At 41.1% G+C, this 18440-nt stretch overlaps 1 protein-coding gene across 1 annotated transcript in view; it reads left to right on the top strand.

Annotated features, from left to right (window-relative positions):
- LOC108798116 (25-hydroxycholesterol 7-alpha-hydroxylase) overlaps positions 1–18440 on the top strand; it is a 157647-nt gene that overhangs the window by 106778 nt on the left and 32429 nt on the right. Inside the window, exons 3-4 of the mRNA XM_018569837.1 lie at positions 11029–11625; positions 12079–12285. Coding sequence (XP_018425339.1) covers positions 11029–11625; positions 12079–12285 — 804 coding nt within the window. The remainder of the gene's footprint in view (positions 1–11028; positions 11626–12078; positions 12286–18440) is intronic.

Raw genomic sequence — 18440 nt, 5'->3', positions numbered from 1 at the left:
TTAATCTTGTTTTTTTTTTTTTTTAATTAGCCGGTGCATATCAGAGAGACTTTTATTTACAATTTGTACCCAGCAGATGGTGGACAGATGGTTCATCTAAATAATAATAATACTAATAAAATAACTTCAAATGTTTATATTGCAAACTACAAGATTGCAACCCAGATAAATGTTCAGGATTCAATGTTCAAACACCTTTGAGGAATAGGTGACTACAACACAGAAAATGCCACAATCTGCATCTTCTGCAGACTTGCATTATTTTTCTGTGATCATAGAACAGAATTTGCTGTAGCCTCAGAATTATCCCAAATCAGTAAATTATTTTACAACAGATGCAATACTCTGATTGCCATCTACTTATTGTATGCTATGTGTATGTCATTCGGTTTGTAGCTAATCTGTCAGCCTCTCACTTGATGGCTTCACAGCACTTCACAATCGACGTGCTACTTCCCCTCTTGCTCTTTCCAAACATAATGTTGGCTTTAAGTCATGGATGCTGTGCATTAAGCCATTTGTTTTGTAGCTCTTTCTATTATCACCCCAAGGTTCTAATCCATTCTGCTACCTGCCAAAAAAGACTGTTTAGCATGTGCTTGGAAAAATTCTATCATTTTTAGCTTAGCACATATTTGCCTTTATTCTGCCAGGCATAATTATGACATACTTATTATGCATATTACACTTCTTTGGGTGTTTTTGACAAACCGTGGACCCAGTGTTTGTAAAAATAAATTGCATTTTTCTTACCATTAAAGAGAGTTATCTATATATGGCAAGTATTGAACTATGTATTAAGAAATATGTCTGGCATAAACATTTATTATTTCACTAACACTAGAACTGGTAGACCTTAAATGGTTTTTCATGGTCTTGACTTTTCAAAATATTTTTTTTTTATTCATTATATAGTAAAAAAGTAAGTAAGGTACAACTCAGCCTCTTCATGTTCCAATGTGGCTCTCAGAATCTTGCTCCATACCCAGCATCATTTAACCCATTTTTTGTGGGCCCAGGCTGAAAATTATACACTCACTCCAGAGACATAATGCATAACTCCAGCCAAAACGTTTCCTTTAGTTTTAGATTGAGGGGAAAAGGGTTATAGTCATATCTTTGCACTGCTTGGTGATATTTCCTCTCACTTCCTGTCTGACCACAAAGAAGGTAAGAAAAACATGCTCAATAGGATCACAGACAAGGAAAATAAAAACTGAAAGAAATCCTACTGTATGCCCCTGTTGTTCGCACACAAGTGAAGATACATTTCTCTAATGGGTTCAAAGGAAGGAATAAAAACTTGATATATGTTCTAACCCTTCCCTGCTCTATCCAAAGTATAAACAAAATTGTCAAGAGTTGGGCTAAAAGAAAAAGCAGTTTGAGTACCAAAGAATAGCTCAACTTGTTTCATGCAGCTCCATGCATTTTGTAGGGAGCCACTTGGTGGTTGTCTGGTGAATCTTCTTGCATGGTACTGGAAAAGCCATGCTTACAGTTTGTGGTTTTATTAAATCACAGATACATATATGAGAGAATGTTTTGGGGGTAAAATACACTTTTAAGCGCACCTATGCTGTGCCCAGACTATTGACAATAAAGATTGTACATATTCTTAAGAAACACTAAAAGAGCTGAAACAAAAACCATCCCTAGCTGCTTGTACTGTGAAGAAATTCATTCTGAAAGAGGATCGAAGATCACAACATGACTCCGTAATGGGGATTCAGTCCATTTCTAACAGCTCAGAAACACTGGCTGGTTGCTTACATTGGAAGGCTGGTCAAGACTGTTGAAATTAAAAGAAAAACAAATTTCAGTGTTTGTTGTGAAATGTAAAGATTAATTTAACCACAATTTCTGTAGCTGCAAGGGTGAATTAAGTCTTGCTTTAAAGAGCTTTTACTTCTTGTTCAGAATATGTAAATACTGTATTGTGCATAGTCTAGGCACTGGTTCACTTTAAAGTTGCCCTCCTATTTAGCTGTTTTCTTTGTCTGTGTCTGACTTTTTAGCTTGAGTCAGGGACCAGATGCCACCGGAAATCTGACCGGAGGTTTCTGCCCTGTCAGCCACAGCCTGTCAGTTTATACACAGGGCCTGTTTTACTATTGGATATGCACAGTGCTCAAAAGTCCTGAGGCCTTAAAAGTTACTTGTCACCAGTTGCCCCACCTAACCCCTACCCTGCCCCGGCCTTAACTCCGCCAGGTCAGCTGTGTGACACACATTACAGAGGCCAGCTGTGTGACGCACAGTACAGAGGCCAGTAATGTAACGCGCAGTGCAGAGGCCAGTGTGACGCGCAGTGCAGAGGTCAGTGTGACGTGCAGTGCAGAGGTCAGTGTGACACGCAGTGCAGAGGTCAGCGTGACGTGCAGTGCAGAGGTCAGCGTGACGCGCAGTGCAGAGGTCAGCATGACGCGCAGTGCAGAGGTCAGCATGACGTGCAGTGCAGAGGTCAGCATGATACGCAGTGCAGAGGTCAGCGTGACGCGCAGTGCAGAGGTCAGTGTGACGCGCAGTGCAGAGGTCAGCGGTGTAAGGAAGAAAGAAAAGGGACTTACATTGCACTTAGCTGATGGTATTCAGGTGCCCTCTTTCTCTCAGTGGTCTTGGGGCGGGGGGTTGGTACAGAGATCCTCCATGTACGGAGATAGAACTTTCTTTTGCATAACTTTCTGGCCAGGTGTCTTACTGTCTCGGCAGTCTTCCTCCCAGCCTGGCAGCTGAGGTGGGTGGAGGAAGCTGCAGAAAACAGCGGAACTGAATGTCATCGAGGGGGTGCGCTGCCGGCGGGACTAGGGATGGGACACTACCGCCAAGGCGATCGTTTGCTTCTGTTCTCTCCCTTCTCCTCCTCGGCCACTCTGTAGCTGCAGTGGCTAAGGAGGAGAAGAGAGAAGAGAAGCGAGCAATCGCTGTGGCGGTAGTGTCTCATCCCTGGTCCCACCGGCGGCGCACCCCCTCGATGACATTCCACTCGCCCCCGCGCATTTTTCACTAGCCAATTGCACGGGTGCGAGTGGAAATTTTGAGGCCTGAATATGCACATTAGATTGAGTATTAATAGTGTACAAATAAGCAAACTGTATGTTAAGAGAACGTTCGATGCTTCCATGATGTTCATGACCATGATGCTCACAGGCTTCAATTTATATACGCCAAATTTTGTAACAAGGGTTGTTAACGTAACATTAAGACAGGATTAAGTCAGGCACAAATGATGGACTGACGATGGCACAAATTTTCACACACAACCTAGCATTTGATCGTTGCGCAGTGAACGCAAATGTCATCCAGATCAACTGACCTCAATTTTGTGAATTTTTTGTTTAATTATTTTTCTAAGTTTTACACCACCTTTTTTTTAACAGTTTGTTTTATATTATACTTTTTTCAACCAGCCAGCAATAGATCACTATAGCAGGAATCTACTGCTGCAGGAAGATGCTGGACAGAGGCGTAACAGCTCTGTCCCCGGCCACTTACTTAGAGGAAGCAGTGGCGTTAACAACCGGGGGGCAGCCGGTGTGCTGGCCCCAGGCGAAAAGAAGAAGGGGGGCGCCGGCCGCCGGCCGAAAATTGCACTTTTGGCTAAATGCCGAAAGTGCCATTTTCCTGCCGTTTTGTCAGCGCAGCCGTGATTTCTTTCCTCCCCGCTGGGTGCTGCTCTTTGTCCCAGCAGGGAGGAGAGAAAGTGACAGCCGGCGGAGCGCTGCGGGAGGAGACTGCCGTGATCGGCCGGTGTCTCTCCTCCCACACCGCACAGCCGCCTATCACAGTCCGGCAGAGCGGAGGCTGGGCTTTCCTTCCTACACCGCTCGCTCAGCCTCCTGTGTCAGCATGTGTCTGTGTCAGAGAGGAGAGCAGGCCACATACACTCAGCGATCACTGATCGCTGAGTGTTTGTAGATAATTGAGGACATGTATGACATCACTGGTGATGTGACTACACTCAGTGTAAACAAAAAAAAACACAAAAGTGTTGTACACATTTGATTCTATGACCGCTTTTATAGAGCGAGTAGAAACATCGGAAGACCAAGAGCTGATTGCTTCAGCGCCTGGGATTAGTGCTGGACCTCTGCAACAAGTAAGCGGTTCTAGCACTAGTGCCAGCAGGGGCCTGCCAAAGCTGCTGAGACTGATGGTGCAGGGATGAATAGCTGCTATGATTAAGAATGCCTGTATATTAATTTGAACTGAATGTAATAAGATAAGAAAATAATTTGATTCCAAGCTTAAAAACTGTTTGTCCAGCCAAATATTTTTTTTTAGTTTTGGATAGAGTAGGAAAGAGTTAGAACCTCTGTCAGGCTTTTATTTCTATCTGTAACTCAGTTAGAGAAATTATCCTTCACCTCCTCTTCTTATGACAACAGTTTCATCAGTCAGGGAGTGAGAGGAACTCTCCAAAAGCAAAACAGACAGAGATAAAAAAAAATTCTTTAGTAAAGTAGGGGGAAAGCTAGAGGCTCCATCTGATTTTTATTTTGTGTATGCACTGCTGTTGCAGATTTTCCATTCACTAAAGCAGTTTTCAGCAGGACAGGGTAAATCGCTAACAAGACTCTGCATAGCAGTAAAATCTGAATAAGAATTCATTATAATCATTACCTATTCACAGTGCCATTTGCCTCGCAAATCTGTGTGAACATTCTTTCTGTGTGAATTGAAGCAAAAAACAGTTCTTCATATATTTTATTTTAGGTTAAATGTAATTATTATAACTATTATTATTATTATACAGGATCTATATAGCGCCAAAAGAACTGAGGGAGACAATACAATTAACAATATAATTTCAGTACAGGAGGTAGAAGGGCCCTGCTCGTGAGAGCTTACAATCTAGTCGATTCAAAGTAATCCTGCAATAGGCCACTAGAAGGAGCTGAGGAGCATAGACAACGAATAGTTTCTTCTTGAGGAATTTCTTATACTTCTCAGCTACATAATGTGGTATTTAAATGCATTACATAAGACCTGAAAAAGAAATAAGAGTGTTCATTTTTTTGCCTCTGTTTGCATAGAACAAATGTTCACAGAAATTCGCAGGGTGAATGTCTCTTGTGAATTGTTTAAAAATAAACTAAGAGGGTTATTCACTAAGCTGCCGAAGGCAGCCGAGTGAATAACTGAGCCGGAGTGAACTGAGCCGAACGGCTGATTTCAGTTGTACATCAGCTAAAACCAGCCGTACTTCAGCTGGCTTCAGGGGGAAAAAAAGGTGGGGTCCCCCCTAAAATTCCTATGGCAGGATCCTTCGGCTCTTTAGTGAATAATTCTCTAAATGTAACTGTATTTCTAGAAAAGACAGACAAATATTTATGGGAGGAATTTAAACACTTTAAATACAATTCATGTCCTTATCTAGCTGTTTTAACATGAATTCTACAAACACAAAAGGAGTTTGTTGGAGAAAAAAAAAGTAGTATTTGGCTTCCTAAAGATATTTTGGAACAGATGGTCCCTTTAACACAGACAGACTCTAAGAGCATGTGTATTATTTTTGGATAAAGTCCTTTTATGAAGTATGCTTAATCTTATTTAACTATATGTGATGATTTAGTTTAGAAACCTACCAACATGTATATTTAATAAATTATAGTTGTTGATGATGTTGGACTTTAAAGTGTCAGTAAATGCAAGAGCTTTTATTGCATGAGAGACTCCTAAAGAACATTCTCATATTATGTGTGTTTAGTTTTCTGTAAAAGCATTGCAGTACGTAGAAAATATCTGGTGATCCTGAGAGTTAGCTCGGTTCCCTTGTTCCTGGTGGCCATGCTCTGCAGGTTCATCTCCTCTTTGCAGCGTTGCCACTTGTGTACAAATGCTCTATTTACTTTTCTCATCTGTACTTTGTTCTCCTCCTGTCCCCAATACCTAAATTACAAGCAGGAATGCCTGTCAGGGTGGGTGTAGCTTGCTGATTGACAGCCGATCCTCCAGCGTGCCTTTCTGTTATAATAGGGACTACTGCATTTTCAACTAAGAAAGCCACACCTTCATCACTTTTTTCTTAAATTTCAAAAAGCTTTTTTGCTACTTGAGGCTACTTGCAAGCCAAGGCAAATTGAAATAAAAAAAATGCAGGTGCATTGAAGAAGAGCGGGCCCAATTTATTCAGCACCGAGGGGTTGGTAAGTGAGCTGAATGACCCCCTGGAGCAGTATCTTTATGACAGCGCTTTTAAAACACTGCACCGCCAAGGCAGAAGACTGATATAAACTGTAGTGATGCCACCAAGACATGTGAAGGTCTACGATTTAGCTTCGCCCACAGACCAGGGCTGTGCAGTATGGAGAAGAAGGGACTCATCACGTGACCCCTGATAAATAACCTAAAAGAAAGGTTTATCATTTTTTGCAAAGATTGGTTATTGGTAGTCTCTCCAACTTATATGCCTAGAGGCAGTGGCGGACCTAAGGAACAAAGGGCCCTGGTGCAAGATTTTGTTTTTGCCCCCCCCCAAAAAAAAACCCCCACAAACACAGCGCTCTCTTCCCGCAGTTACGCTGCGCTTGTCGGTGGATCGGATCAGGTGAGTATTAAAAAAAAAAAAATGTTTTCTTTTATGCTCCCGAGACATTTAAAAATGTCCCGGGAGCATAAAATAATAAAACATTTTAAAATGTCCCGGGATTTTATTTAAAAAATTTAGCCTTACCTTAGCCTGGTGGTCAGTGGGACCCCTGGACCCTGGTTGTGGGGAGTCTGTTGTGGCTGCAGCTGCTCCATCCCTCTGCCGGCTTTCTGCCATCTGCACATCTGACACTCCCGGCCAGTGGCGTAGCGAGGGGGGGGGGGCGCAGGGTGCACTGACCGTGCGGCCGTCACCGCAGCTCCCTGTCTGCCAGGCCGCATCAGATCCGGCTCTCTAATCGGCTGCAGCTCACTCCTCAAGTGGGTCCTCTGGAGGCCCCTGCGGGCGACCCTGTACAGTGCCTGTTTAGAGGGCCGTGTCTGCCTGAGACTGGGGGCGCAGAGACTGCGGGCCGGCCGGCCGCTGGATACCGATCCGGTGCTATACGGCGACCGGCAACTGAGGCTGAGGCCCCGTGGCGGCCGCACCAGCTGCACCGGTGGTAGTTCCGCCACTGCCTAGAGGGATAAAGATGGGTTTACATACATTCTAATACACAGTAATCAGCTGTATACGTGATGCAGCTAGAAATTGACAGTGATCAAGGTTTATTGTTTGCAAATAATATAGAGAAACAAATGTGCTTCTTATGTTTCGTGTGGGTAAGTTGGTGTTTTCTAAAGAGTACCAAAGGGTTTATGGATGGTTCATAACTTCTTGGTGGCTTCATTTCCAGTGAAGCAGCTAAGAAAAGCTAAGAAAGCAATTCAAACACCTGTTATGGCTACTTGGCCTGATCTTCTTGTTGTATTTATAGTGTCCCAAATATTGCCAAGTTCTTGTGACTCAGAAATGCTTTCTAATGTACAGACTCCATTGTAGATATGAAAATGGTAATTGTCACTTTCTCTGTGTGTGTGTGTCCGTATGTATGCTGTGTGTAACTGTGTGATTATGATGTGTATGACCGTGTGTTTATGAAAGTTGAATCAAAAGTAGAGCTATTGCTCATATGAACTGGATTCACTTTCCCAAAATAAGTAAAAGGGGAAGATTTACTAAGACACATAGGTTGTTCACTTTGCAAGGGAATTTGCACTTACCTAAGTGAATGTGGTGAAAATCCACTTTGCAAAGAATACCCAATCATGAGCTTTAAAAAAAAAAAAAAAAAGTATTTAGCTTGCCCATGATTGGATCATGGAAGCCAGCAGAGCTTCACCTCATTCACTAAGTTAAACCATAATTCCACTTTCCTAGGTGAATTTGGGAAAATGGCATTACCCCCACCAATCTGCCCCCAGCTGCTCTTACCTTGGAGTGAACGCTCCTTCCCCTCTGCGGCTGACGGTATAGATTCGTACATGGTACACAACAGCACAACCCTGCGCTCTGTATTTTCAATTCCGCTTGCAAATGGCGATCACTCAGTGGTCAGCAAGAAGAAGCACCAGAAGCAAGAAGAAGTGCTTTTTATTGGTCAGTGCAGTTAAAAGCTATTCTAACTGGTCAGCGAAGTCAGAAGTTTTGACTAATGAGTTCTCACTATTTGTGAGCAGAATTTAAAATACCAGGGCTGCGTTGCAGTGTATGATGTAAAAACAGTGCACTGCCAGCTGCGGAGGGGAATGAGTGTTCACTCCAAGGTAAGAGTAGCGGGAGTTGAGAGGGGGCAGATTGGTAGGGTGTAATCCCATTTTCCAAAATTTGCCTGGGAAAGTTGAATTGCCCTTAAAGCGAAAATTCCTTCACAAAGTGAAAATTCCATTGCAGTCTATTAGCCCTTAGTGGACCTTTGTCTCTACAGGCAATTCTGAGAAAGAAAGTAATTCATAATTGTATTGTAACTCAACTGAGCTAATACACACACCTTCATCAAATGCGCATTATAGATTATATTGGGAAAGAATGTGAAAGGGTTAGAGCCTCTGCCATGATTATGATTGTTGTCCCCCTCTTGGTAGATTCTCCCCTCTGTTTGGCACTGTAACAAAAAGTGATGGGAAATCCAAAATGTATGGTTGTTACTGGAAGAGGTGAGGGGAAATCTTACAATAGGGACATCTGTTCCAGTGAAGACTTTTTCTTTCTGCTTTTTCTTTGGGACAGAAGGTGAAGGAAAATCTCCCCAACAGCATGCACACAGCATGCTGCCTTTTGTGAATGGGCAAGCTCTGGTGTCTATGAAAGTTGCAGTGCTCATGTCAAGAGAGAGCTGTAATATTAAGAAAAACTAAAACTCTTTTACAGATATTTGAAATTTGATGGACAAAAAGCATGAAAGAGCTGTATGCAGCTTGGAATAAATGGATTAATAATATTAAGCTGTATCTGATCTATACACTAGCGCTTCGGAATGTGCAATCGGCTAAAGGAATGATTTTCATGACTACACCCACTGTCCTAAAATGAGGAATTACCCTCTTATTTTTAGGATATGTGATGGAATGAGATTTGTGAATATCCCTCTATCCCAAGAAGGCTCTTCTGTGCAACGCACTGATTTGGTTGGCAGGCTTTTTTAAATTCTTTAGTCTCTTCCCACCATAACCTTCGTGTAATACAGCTCTTTGAAGAAAGCTGGCAAAAAATTACTTTACACGCAAGGTAAAGACATACTAGCAACAGGGAAGCTAATTAAATCAGGAAGCCAGGTCCCTAGTAACTAAGGGGGTTATTCACAAAGCTGCCGAAGTCAGGCGAGTGAATAACCCAGCCGTAGTGAAGTGAGCCAAACGCTGTTCGGCTATTCACTTCAGTCTTGTACGGCTGATTTCAGCCGCACATCGGCTAAAATCAGCCGTACATTGGCTGCCTTCGGTCAGCTGAACATGCTCTGCATGTTCGGTTGAGCCGAAGTGCAGAAGGAGTTCGACTCATCTGGATCAGCTGAGCCATAGGGGCCGAACGGCAGTAAGTAAATAGCCAAATGCAGCCGAGCGGCATTTGGCTCAACTATTCTGCTCAGTACCTCCGGGGTACCGAGGAGAATAAAAAATAAGTGAAAAGAATGAAAAAAAAAATTGAAAAATAATGTACATTTTTTTTAAAAATAGGAAAATTAAAAAAGAAAGAAAGAAAAGAAAAAATAATAAAAAAAATAACGCTGCACGCTGAACTTAACGCATGCGATGGACTCCCACTGCATAATGAAGCATCTGACAGATGCCGGCAAAAGAAAAACAATTTGGTGGAGCTAGCAGTGACAGCTAACTCCGCCCAACTATTGGCCAGCACCTGCCAAAGTCTTCTAGCAGGTCCCAGCCAATGAACAACTGGGCGGAGCTGGCCGTGATGTCACGTCCGGCCCCACCCAGTTGTTATTGTTTAATATCAGATCAGCGTCCTAGGGTCATTTGGGATGCTGATCTGTCATTACAACTGGGCGGAGCCAGCCATAAGATCACGGCTGGCTCCGCCCAGCTGTCAATTGCGTGGAGATCAGTCGGCTTCAGCCGACCTTTCTCCATGCTTCAGCTGTCACTTCGGCTCAGTCAAGCCAAACCATATGCCTTTGGCTCGGCTGAGCCTCTCGGCTGCCTTCAGCTGCTGTACGGGCTATTGTGAATAGTCCGTACAGCAGCCCTTCGGTTTGACTTCACTTTAATCCATTTAAAGAAATAGAAAGCCTCCTCTATACTTATTACCGCTTATAAGCTTGTTCTTTATTAATACATAATTGTACTTGAAGTGACACTAAACTCCAGAGTTAAATCTTAAAAATATATTTAAATATCTTAACTATTAACAATAGTGGACATTATTTGTCCATCGCTCGGCTGTAGATCCTCAAATTATCTCTGAATTGGTGCTGACACTGTCCTTCCTTCTGGAGGGTGGCTACTTTTGTTCCCCATGGTCCTTGTGTATGTTGTAAAGTAGCCACTGCTCCAAGCTCACTCCCATGATAGACTACAATCTCAATATAATTAAGTAAACTAAACATGACAGCGTAGGACATCGCAGCTTGGAGCAGTGACTACTCTACAACACTACTATCTACCTTGGTCTCACCTGAACAGGTGCTTCACTGTCTCAAAACTAGTAGATAGCAAGAACTCAAAGTATGGCTTACCCTATCAGAAGTATCTCATACAGCTGTCAAACCTGAGGACCAAACATTTTAAGGTCTCTAAACTGGAACTGGTTGCCTATTGCCAGGCTATGCAAAATGCTGAAGATAATATTACATTCTGGCTGTAAATTTGTTTTGAAAATATAATGCATCGAATATAACGAACGCATCTTGTGGCATAGTAAAGGAAATGGTGTGATTATCCTAATGTTTCTAATGTGTCGGCTATCATGTAGCTTAAATTAGCAGCATCTTGAATGAAAATATAATATTTTGCCATGCAATTATTCTATTTATTTAGTGCTGATGAAGATAATAATGTCAGGAAGCTGATGATAGTGATCTGTTTTCTCTCACGCAGGAAGATATTTTACATTTATCATGGATCCAACCCAATTCCAGTATGTCATTCGAAATGGCAAGAAACTTGACTTCCACGAGTTCTCCAACGAAATGGCATCCAGGACGTTCAACTACCCACGCCTGTCAGAATCAAAGTTCCCGCAGCTTCAGGACGGCATGAACAAAATCTATAAAATCATGCAGGGTAAGCCTTTGGACAAACTCACTGACAGCATGATGATAAATCTCCAACGTGTATTCAAATGGAAATTCTCACAAGCAACAGATTGGAAAACAGAAAATATGTACCAGTTCTGCTGCTCTATCATGTTTGAAGCCAGTTTTATGACACTCTATGGAAGAGATCCTGTTGCAGATGGTCGTAATGTTATTAGTGAAATGAGAGAAAAATTTACAAAGTTCGATGCCAAGTTCCCCTATCTTGTCGTAAACGTACCAATTGCGTTGCTAGGAGATACCAAGTCTATTCGGGAAGAACTCATACGTTTTTTTATGCCTCATAAGATGGACGCCAGGCATGACCTGGCCGAAGTAATACAAGCCCGGAAAGACATTCTGGAAAATTATGATATGCTATGTGATTATGACAAAGCAGGTAAGCTTTAAAGGGGTTCCTTTTTCTCCTAATTTCTGGCAAATAATTTACAGTAGACCTTTGAAATAAAAAAATCAAAATTGCGACCTTGAAATGTTATATGCTTCTTTTAATTGGCTATGGATAAAATGTTTTACTCTCAAACAACCATCTATAATTTTTTTTTTTTTGCTGAGGTGGTAAAACAAGATACTTAATAGTGGTAATAAGAAAGAGATTATAACAGGGTTGCCTATACCCCTCCTTACTATATTCTCTCCCCCTTCCTGCGGACATTATATTTTAAACTATTCTCATTAAGCAGAAAATTAGACTTCAGAAGCCTATTGGTCCTCATTAGCATTCACTGATCCTTGGCTGGGTCTGTGTCCTAACATCTTTTAATTAGCACACTGCAAATCTAATCAGTGTAATAAATGCTATTAATCTTCCTTTTCCCTTATTTTCTCGCAGCCCATCATTTTGCCTTCCTTTGGGCCTCTGTGGGGAACACGATTCCGGCTGCATTCTGGGCCATGTACTACCTGGTGAGGCACCCAGAAGCCCTTGCATCAGTGCGTGACGAAATTGACCATTTGCTGCAGTCAACAGGTCAGAAGAGGGGGCCAGAGTGTGACATCCATATCACCAGAGAACAGTTGGACAGCCTGGTTTTGCTGGGTAATTTATTTCCCTTTTTTTTTTTTATCTGCATTAAACCGAGTAGCAGAAAACTCTGCTTATCACACATTTCTGTTTACTGAGAAGGTAGATGACACAGCTGCTTAATTGATGTGATAATACCCATTTACATCATTTATAAATTACGTAGTTTGTATCCACAGCTACTTTACTTGCATGTAAACATTACAAATAATGGTACAAGAAAAAATGGCTCAATATGAATTTAACAATATTTAACAGTGGTTAAAAACTAAAATATGATTATTGACTGGCTTGATTCTAAGCATCTGCTCAGGAATCATACGGGCACTGTAGATATTAATGGTTATTTTCAGGGGTTATTTGCAAGGTATTAGCAATAAAGATAACACATAAAAAGGAGCAGTGACAGAACAGATGACAGGAAACAATACCGGCGCCTTCACGTGCAATATCGGCCAGTTGCAATGGTAACGAACACACTAAAGAGGCAGCTCCCACAGGTCAAAGGACCTTCAATCTGAGAGACAAAAAGGAGCGCCTCCATAGTGTAAAACTAATTTTAATGATAAAAACGCACAACTGTATGGTACTTACAAAAAGTCAGTAGTAAAAAGGTATGTAGAGAACAATGGGATGTCAAATCATCTAGCAATGGAATGCATTGCTAGATTTCAATTTGCAATAGCCAATAGTAAACTAGCACTGCACCCGCCCTCTGCTGCAGTTCTCCATCAGGTCGATCAGCAGAGTGCGGGTACAATGCTTGCTTACTATTGGCTATTGCAAATTGAAATAGCCAATAGGAATCTAGCAATGCATTCTTATGGGCAAAAAATAATGTATTTATTTTTTCTATTCTGACACGGCTCCGTGTCAGAATAAAGAAAAAAAAAGAAAAAGCAGTGTTTCTCTCGTGGGCGGCCGGGAGCGGGAGACTCACAGAGCGCCCGGGAGAGGTTATTTTTTCTTGTTTTTTTTACGGCAGCAGAACCGCCGGCTTCACGTGAAGCCACCCAATGTACGGCTGATTTCAGCCGATATATATGGCTGAAATCAGCCGTACCAGCCTGAAGTGAATAGCCGAACAGCGTTCGGCTCACTTCGCTTCAGGTCGATCTTTCACTCGGCTGCCTACGGCAGCTTAGTGAATAGACCACTTTGTCTTGATATCTATCCATCAATGACCTCTGGTTACGAAAATGTTTTCACTTGCTCCTGAAGAGTCCAAAACACACAAAACCATCAGTTTGTCTTTGGCAAAAAAAAAAAAAGGAATGCTCACCATCCGCACCAGGGTCCTTGTGTCTGGTAAATCCTACACTAGCACAAAAAGTAATGTACATCAGAAGCCACATAATCAGAAAAAAGAAGCCCCATGAGACACTAGAGTGTTGCATAAAGTCGAGAGCCCCTGACACTGCACCGTATATGGGGTGCTGCCGCTAATCATTAAAAATGGAGAGAATGAATTTGGTGTTGTGCGGTAATGTTAATTTATTTTAAATGCTGGTTGTGAAGTGCTGTAGATCCAAGCACGCTTTCAAATATAAATGGTTGCTGAGATTTATTGCATTATATTCCTCTTTGCACCACCTTATTATGGTGTAACATAGTATATATGTTTGTTTTCCACTCTCTTCATTTCATCTAATGAGTGATTCCGCAGACATGGACAACAAAGACTAAAGAGATGGGACAGAAATATGTGGAAAATTAAAGCGGACATCCCCTTCAGTAGAACAGACTTTTTTTTTTGGCTTGGTTTGTTTGTGTACATCACATGGTTGTGTACAAACATCAAATGTTCTCTCATTTCTCATTACATAGTTGTACTATAACTTTCATATGCTGAGGCAGTTGTAATTATCTACTGCCCTGTCAGTTGTGTGCTATTGACACAATGTGGAACCCGTACCATCCAGCATTTTTTCTCTACATGTAGTAATTTCAGCCCAACCATTTTTATTTTTATCGTGGAGAAATGGTAGTTTGTGGCTAAATTATGCTGTTTATACCAATGTTGATTAATTTATATGGCAATTGAACAGTGGTTTCTAAGATTATTCCACCAGCAATGGGCAAAAATTGGATAGGGTATGGAAGGCCAGCTATGAGGACATGTTTATATATATCAAAATACACGCTAAAGTGTAAAGATTAGGTATAAAAATCCAGTAAACAAAATGTTTCCTAAAATATACATACATCACTTTGTTCCATTTTAAGTTTGCTTCTCTTACCTCATTAAACCTCATGACTTGGAATGAATTATGTGATGAAACATCTCTTATTCTCTCCTAATAAGCTAAAATTCAAGATGACATATATTTAACAACATATTAACTTCCATTCAAGTGTACAAACCCTTGCTGCTTTGCAACTGTATGTTACTTTATACCATATCTGAGTCTTGATTTTCATTAGCAGTTTAGGCAACATCAACCATTAACAGAAAAATTCAGGATAATGGGTGAGCATGCAGTCTGTGCTTATAGGATAATTAATTGTAGGCTATATTTATAAACTAATTGCAAGAAAAATCAACACGCAATTGGTTTGGCATTTTTGCTGGTTGTCTTCACTACTGTGCTTGTTCAGTAAAGCAGGACAAAGTGTAGTAATGATATGCAGTGACATATAGTAACTAATCAGAATTCATCTGTCTCCTGTCATCTGACTCCTTTAAATTGGTACCTGATTGTAACAATAACCTAACTGCTTTACTGAATAAACACAAATGGCACATAAGAGGTGCAAGTAGTGACAAAAGCTGAAACATTTATACTATACGTTAGTGTGGTCATTCTCAGGGCCATGACACCAGTGGGAACCTCACCACTACTAGGCTGGCTTGGCTGCTATACTATAATATCAAAGGACACACACTTGCCTAATTCATTGTAGGTAGAGGTAAGGGAAGGTTTACAGTCATCAAGTACTAAGCAGTTCCTCCACACCTGGAATGTAACTCTCCAATGGACATTTAGGCAGGTAGTAAGAGTTTTAGCATTGACTATCCTTCTCGTGACTCTCCTCTCTGTGGTGTATTGATTTGGTGATCAGCTAAGCCTATGAGAAGAGCTAACAATATAAACTAAATCCATATTAGATAACGACACCATAATCTGTTAGCACCTTTTTTTCATTATTTAGCCCTACAGCACTATCTGACGCTCCTAACTTCCATATAGTGGCATATATATATACATCTCCTGCTCTCATCTCAAAATACAAAGTCCTGTGCCTGAGTGACCTATCAGCAGTTCCCGGTATTACAACATGAAAGGGGGGTTTTGTCTGAAGCTTTTGCAAATACTATCTTTAAGAAAGATAGTATTTGCAAAAGCTTTAGACAAGATAGGTTCTTCTGGGGCTTCAGCAGCTGTCTGCTGTAGCACATTTTTCATTTTTTTCACAGGTTCACTTTAATCCATTTAAAGAAATAGAAAGTCTCCTCTATACTTATTACCCATTATAAAAGCCTGTTCTTTATTAAAACATAATTCTACTTGAAGTGACACTAAACTCAGGAGTTAAATCTTAAAAATATATTTAAATAACTTAACTAATAACAATACTGGACATTATTTGTCCATCGCCTCCTCAAATGATCTCTGAATTGGTGCAGACATTGTCCTTCCTTCGGGAGGGTGGCTGTTTTTGTTCCCCATGGTCCCTGTGTGTGTTGTAAAGTAACCACCACTCCAAGCTCACTCCCATGATGGACTACAATCTCAATAAAATTAAGCAAACTAAACATGACATTGTAGTACATTGCAGCGTGGTGCGTTGACTACTTTACAACACACACACAGGGACCATGGGGAATAAAAGTAGCCACCCTCGAGAAGGAAGGACAGTGTCAGCACCAATTCAGAGATAATTTGAGGATCTACAGCTTAATGATGCACAAATAATTATTAATACAAAATCACCTGCACCCCATACAGCATACAGACCTTAATGGAAGGTTGGTGCTTGAAGTGATGACATGGATGGGGCCGTGTCAGATACAGTCCATAATAGAAGTCACCAGCACTCGATGATATGTGCAAGAAGTAAAGCATTTTTTATTAAATTGTCACATGCATCATACAGCCAACGTTTCGGGGCCACGCAGGGTCCCTTCTTTTGGGGCGACATAGTGACGTCACTATGTCGCCCAGAAGAAGGGACCCTGCGTGGCCGCTGACATAGGGACCCTGACATAGGGACCCTGACATAGTGACGTCACTTTGTACACATTTGTACACATCACTTTGTACACATTTTCTAAAGGTGTGTGATATACGTTGCTGGCTAAGAGCTGTTTTGATATAAATACTTGTATTAATAAACAATAAGCTTCTATGCTGAGTTCGGTAACTAATAAAAAAAGTGTAGTCTTAATTTTGTTCAACTGATCACTAAATACAGCAACTGGAAGGTAAACACTATCAGTTTTGTGTTGGTTGTTTTTTGCTTTTTTGTTTTTGATACCCGGGATTTCAATATTACATGCTGCTAAACGCCATGGAATGGGACATTATACATGACCAGACAAAAAGGAATTCATGTACATGCTGCTGGTTAGTAGGGTAACAGGCAGTGCAAGAATAATGCGTATACTGTATAACATTATATTCTTGTTCAAAGTGATTCCCCAAATCTCAGTACAAGGCAGGTTATTTTCCATTTGGGGTTGGTTTCATCATTTAATAGCATTATCTGGTAGCATTACCACCATGGCCTTGCAGTGTATTGTCAATATACTGGATAACACATACTGTAGGTAGCTTTTACACTTCCTTATAATGGACATATAAACCTTTGAAATATTGTCTCTTTTCTGTCCGATTGCTTGTTGGATTCTGCCTCTACTTCCCACCTCTTTGTGTATAGGATGTTTTCATTACTGCTGTTCATTTGACCATGTGTGAAAGATGGCAGATCTTCTAAATACAAAGTATGCTTTAAACAATCTGTGTTGTACTATTTGTTTATTTTCAGCAGTGCTACGTCACTGAGTAGTAGAGATGTAATTAATTAGATTGTTATCCTACAAGTGTTTTCATGATTCAGCATGATTCATTTTATGAGTAAGACCTGGCTATTACAGTATGATATTACAAACCAGGAATGCTGGTTCTATTTATTCTGGGCATGTTTCATAGACTTCCTCTGTTTTTGCATAACTGGGAAAAATTAAATCACTTTAAACAAGTTTTTTTGGTAAGGTATTCACTGCTGACAAATGAGAACAAAGAATGAAGCACGTTTATCATTTCCATGATTTAATGTAGATATGCAAATTTACATGTAGAAACTGGGTCTAAGCCAAAGATGCACAACCTGTTGATTGAAACTCTAGACTGGAATCCTCAATTTTTTTTAAATAAAATATTAACTACATCATTCATTCTATGAGGTTTTCATAGGAACAAAACCTGAAAGGTTTCTTAATTCAGAATTCTCAGAATCCCAGAAGAGGTCAGAAGTTCTATAGCTTCTGAGTAATCTGGTGAAACAGGAGGTTTAAGCTTAAGCTTAAGATAACCATTGCCAACTTTGACAATTGCATAGTGGTTGGAAGTATTCTTTAGAATGGTGGTGATGGCACAGAGGTCACATCCCTGATCTTCTTCTTCCTGCTGGGAACATACAAAAAAATAATTACTAGTTTACCACTTCCACACTCAAAATATGTATTTTTAGCAAGATGGGTTAAACTTGAAATGCATTTATTAATAAAAGACCAAGATTCTCTAAATTATCATAAAGTCTCTCCAACTAGAATCATCCATTTCTCTGTACAACTACAATCACTGGCCTTTGCTTGCACTGTAAACACCAGTCAACCAGCTTTCTCCTTCCTGTCATCACATGAACTAATTGGCTCCTTGCACTGCTTCTTCCTTTAACACTCCAGTTCTGCTGACAGGGACTGCAAGAGGCTAATACTAAGTTAAATTTGGGCACTTACACTGCATGTATTTAAAAAAATAAATGCAATGATGCAGTGGCGGAACTACTGCAGGTGCAGACGCACCAGGGCCTAGGCCTGGGGGGGCCCAGCACAGTCCCAGCACCGAATCGGTACCCAGCGGCGAGCGGGCCCCCCATCTCTGCGCAGAGAGTGTCGGATCATCCGTTCATCCGACACTCCTGGCGCAGAGATGGGGGGGAGGCAG

Source organism: Nanorana parkeri, unplaced genomic scaffold (genome assembly GCF_000935625.1).
Source record: "Nanorana parkeri isolate BGI_ZX_2015 unplaced genomic scaffold, ASM93562v1 scaffold1407, whole genome shotgun sequence".
Classification (NCBI taxonomy): domain Eukaryota; kingdom Metazoa; phylum Chordata; class Amphibia; order Anura; family Dicroglossidae; genus Nanorana; species Nanorana parkeri.
The sequence above is the reverse complement of the archived record's forward strand: the minus strand, read 5'-3'. Positions and strand labels throughout refer to the sequence as shown.